At 37.7% G+C, this 4,128-nt stretch overlaps 1 protein-coding gene across 5 annotated transcripts in view; it reads right to left on the bottom strand.

The window, feature by feature from the left end:
- The window catches only part of LOC111868803 (kinesin-like protein KIF19), a 59,042-nt gene that overhangs the window by 42,705 nt on the left and 12,209 nt on the right, over nucleotides 1-4,128 (bottom strand). The window contains exon 1 of one of the 5 annotated variants that reach the window (XM_023859790.2): nucleotides 3,060-3,682. The exons of 3 other annotated variants lie outside the window; for them this stretch is intronic. In XM_023859790.2, coding sequence (XP_023715558.1) covers nucleotides 3,060-3,134 — 75 coding nt within the window. In that variant the 5' untranslated portion in view covers nucleotides 3,135-3,682. Of the gene's footprint in view, nucleotides 1-3,049; nucleotides 3,683-4,128 lie in introns of those variants that run through there. One more of the 5 variants, XM_033753174.1, reaches the window with a different exon arrangement.

Here is a 4,128-nt window from a genome sequence, read left to right as displayed (position 1 = left end):
TGGGGCTGTAGTGACAAGGAAATTAAAAAGAAAAAAGATTACGGAAGGTGGAATAGGCAGAACCGTGTAGAAAGCTGGCGGGTAAATAAACAAACAATGTAATTACAGGAATCAGAACCCACACGAAAAAGACGTTGGCCTCTTTCCGCTAGAACTTCCCGGATTAATCGATTAATCGACCAGGATAATATATTATTTAAATGTTCATGTTTTGTGTTGTCCACTAACCTTTAAAAGACTCGTATTCTTTTCCGTGACACGGATAATTACGATACCAGTTGCAAACGTCTTACCTGGGAATGTATGGCCGAAATTGGGCCAACATGGATTCTATAATAGTTATTGCTCCTGGTCGTTGGATGTCTTATGCATATTATGTTACTATATAGCAAAAGGTCGGTCACTGTAGCCGAACTTGGAAACCGGGATCGTGGGTTCGAATCCCACTCAGGGCATGGATGTTTATGTGCGTTTTTCTGTGTTTGTGTACAGGTAGAGGCCTTGCGACGACCTGATCACCCGCCCAAGGAGTCCTACCGAATGTGTGAGGTCTTGAAAAACCGAAGTGAACGGAGAAGTTCATGGAGGCAGGCCTAGGCCCACTGGGGCTGTAGTGCCAAAGGGGAAAAAGAAATATAGCAAAAGATGTCCCCCAAACGGTATAGCAACTCAGTAGGCCTTCTTAGAAAGCTAAGTGATGAGTCGTACGGCTTATCAAACATCAGACTGCAATACTTGGTTTAAAAAAGAAAATCCTCTTGATGAACGCGATGGCGTGCATACTTCAGGTATGTGTTTATTAGCAGTTTGCATGCATGATCTAAAGATTACTTTGGCTAGAAAACCTCCATGCTTTCTAAATGAAAGACACCTTAAAATATTTTTCAGTTGATACAATTGTAATTCATTTACAGCTGTTAGTTAGCTGCACATCTTTTCATGGCGTAAATCGTGTTGAGGTGTAGTCATTACAATTCTATGCCTGGATACACAGCCTATAATTCGTATTTTTAAAATAAATTTTATTTGGCATACAGATCCCTAACCCTACATATAGGTGTTAACACTTATATATACTTTTAGCATACCTTTATATGTTTTAATAATATTTCAACATTTTATATATGTACACCTTTATTCTATCTTTTATTATTCTTATTATTTTTGTTATTCTTAATTATGGATTTGCTATTTTAACTACACACTAATCTGAGGCAAGTTTTTATGTTAATTTTGAATGTGACGCGTTGCACCAATAAGGATCTGTATCAGTATTTCAATAACTGTACGTATTCCTGCCTGATGATGGTCATGCATGACCGAAACATGTCGCAGTAAAATAAAGATCTAAATATAATACTGAAATATGTGTTGTGTTGACGGTAGCAGAGTTCCTACATATTATATATTGTCTATAATTCTTAGGTTATTCTGGTCTGATATTAGTAGGAACATAAAATTAAAGACTATGAATTGGGTGGGGCACGTAGCACGCATGAAAAATGTAAAATGTTCGTATATGAACAATTCTACTTGAAACTTGCGATGAATACGACCACTTGGATAACCTAGGCGTTGAAGGATAATATTGAAGTGGATTTTATAGCACTGTAGTGTGATGCATGGACCGGGTTGAACTAGTTAAATATGGGATTGAATGGCGACCTCTGATTAACTATAAAATTAATCTATTCGATATAGTGACATTGAGGGAAGCAGATGAAGATAATTCGATTCTTTAAAAACATTAGATTCTGAAATAATCATTTCACAGCAGGAAGTAATAAAAATCGTGACACTAAAATGTAAAACACTCTAAAGGTAATCTGTATTTTTACGCGAAATTGTAATTGTCTTGGTCAAAAGCTTCAAGTTAATATTCATTACCCCTTATCAAGTATCCCTTTACTTAAGCACCGTATCATGAAAATGTATGGGCAGTAAAAACATAGATACAGTCATTCATAACCGCAACACTAGACAGAGGTCATTTTCAGCCACTTTACATCCGGGAAAAGCGCTTCCGGTACTCACCGGAAAAAGGGCTGGGCTGGCTTCAAGAGTCGGTCCGGCAATAGTGGCAAGGACAAAAATCAATGCCACCACCGGGAATCGAACACCGACCGTTCATCCTTTTCCAGTATAAACTACGTTTATAGAATTGAGTTTTACCTCCAACCCCATCAGAAATGGCGACATTACCCCACCAGACAGACTTATTTATATATATATTTAATTACTTGCTTAAGTTGTATTAACAATTTTATGACGTGCCTGGACCGAGAATGAGGTATTTAACATAGGCGATCAGCCAACAGGCGTGTGTAAAGACTTTATTCCAGCATTCAATATCAAAATCCCCTCAATTGCAAGATGGAACACAGGTAAAATATAGGCAAAGATGTCCCTGTGTTTAATTATGTATCACGTCATGAAGATTGGCGGGAGAGTGGAGATATAGCTTCACGAAATCTTAATTTCAGCGTCAGATGGAGATGAATGACAAGCTTCACGTCCTGGCCGCTCTACACTCGGGTAAACAGTACTTGATACCCATTGGGTAAGAGGCTGGGTGAGCCCCAGAGCCAGTTTGTGCAGTTTGAAGGAAACAAACCTCTCTTGCTCCTGCCGGGAATATGAAGATGTAATACGAGTACAGGTTATACGTGGAAATGTACTGTACAAATGTTCAGGTTCTCACTGCTGTTAATGTTCAGATTGCAGCCTTTTGGGTTGTCAGACCGCGCAGTCTAAGAGTGGATGAAAAGACTATATTATATATATATATTATTTATTATACTGCAATTGGGTTTTAGCCCGGTGGCAGTACTACACAATAGGACAATAGACAAGTAACACACATTACACTAAGTGACAACACGTTCAAACAAAAAACAATACACAAAACACAACAATAAGGACATCCTACCACAATGAATACAAACCAAATACGATTAACAACTACAACAATTACAGAGAAATACAAACAACAACTACCCGGTGACATGGTCCATAAGACGGCAACCTGTACAAATATACGGTTACATACACGTAAATACCTTCAGCCTGTGTTCTGAAGAAGTGACCTGCTGCGGTGGTGTGCTGGCAGTACTTGAACTTGATGAATGTGTCATGATGAATAACAACTTCGGAGAAACTCGGCTATAATAGTGATTAATATATGCACAGAGTCGTGTTGTTTTCTGTAAACATTATTTTAGTCGCATTCGACATATTCCAAATGCCGTGGCTTCGGAAAGAAGACATACACTCTTTAAATTTCATTATGCATTAAACGACTACTGATAACTACTAATTATTTAATTTATTCATCACTAGTTAACAATATCCTCAATATTCAATCCATTTTCAACACTACGTCATTTTCTTAATCCATCTTCTGTCACTTTAAATAAGAACATCCGTTTTATAATAATTACTAGCAATTTCATAAAATAATTAATTTGCCTCTTGGTATTCACTTATAAATTTATTGATGAAGTCTGACTTAGATAACCATGAAAATTTTTGTGCTCTTCTCAAACGTTACTCAATTGACACGTCACGAATGACAATGCCTTTAAATTATAGAAGATGACGCAAAAATTAAAAGACACATTGCATTTCTTTTTATTACTTCAATACTGGAGCTACTGGGCAGAAGTGTCCACACTCAGCTCGACTGGATCGCTTCTGACACGTCGGCGTAACGTAACAAAAACACTTCTAGACATTGATCGCTGAGCGTATGAGTGTGTGTATGTATGTATGCTTGCCACCTTCCCTACGGACATTTGTGCAAGGAATATTATTTTGGTCTAAGGCACAGACATGTTAATAACCAAAGGACGTCAAAAAAAAAAATAAGCAAAATAACAACCAACTAAATGCCTAAATAAACAGGTATTTACGTGCACTTTCTCGCCCTAATGGAAAAGGTACACTGAGATTTTTTAGAAAAAATTTATGAGGGGAATATATGTACCTAGTTATTATTAGTTATTTTAGAGAGGGTGGGTTTCCCCATGCACCGCGACCAGTTTGATCTATTGTGCTTCCCTCTATGATATTCTACCAGTCTCTTTACCCTACCGATAAATGGTGCGTACCATCAGTCCCGCCGAGCAA

Source organism: Cryptotermes secundus, unplaced genomic scaffold, assembly GCF_002891405.2.
Source record: "Cryptotermes secundus unplaced genomic scaffold, Csec_1.0 scaffold257, whole genome shotgun sequence".
Classification (NCBI taxonomy): domain Eukaryota; kingdom Metazoa; phylum Arthropoda; class Insecta; order Blattodea; family Kalotermitidae; genus Cryptotermes; species Cryptotermes secundus.
This window is presented reverse-complemented; position numbering and strand designations above follow the sequence as displayed.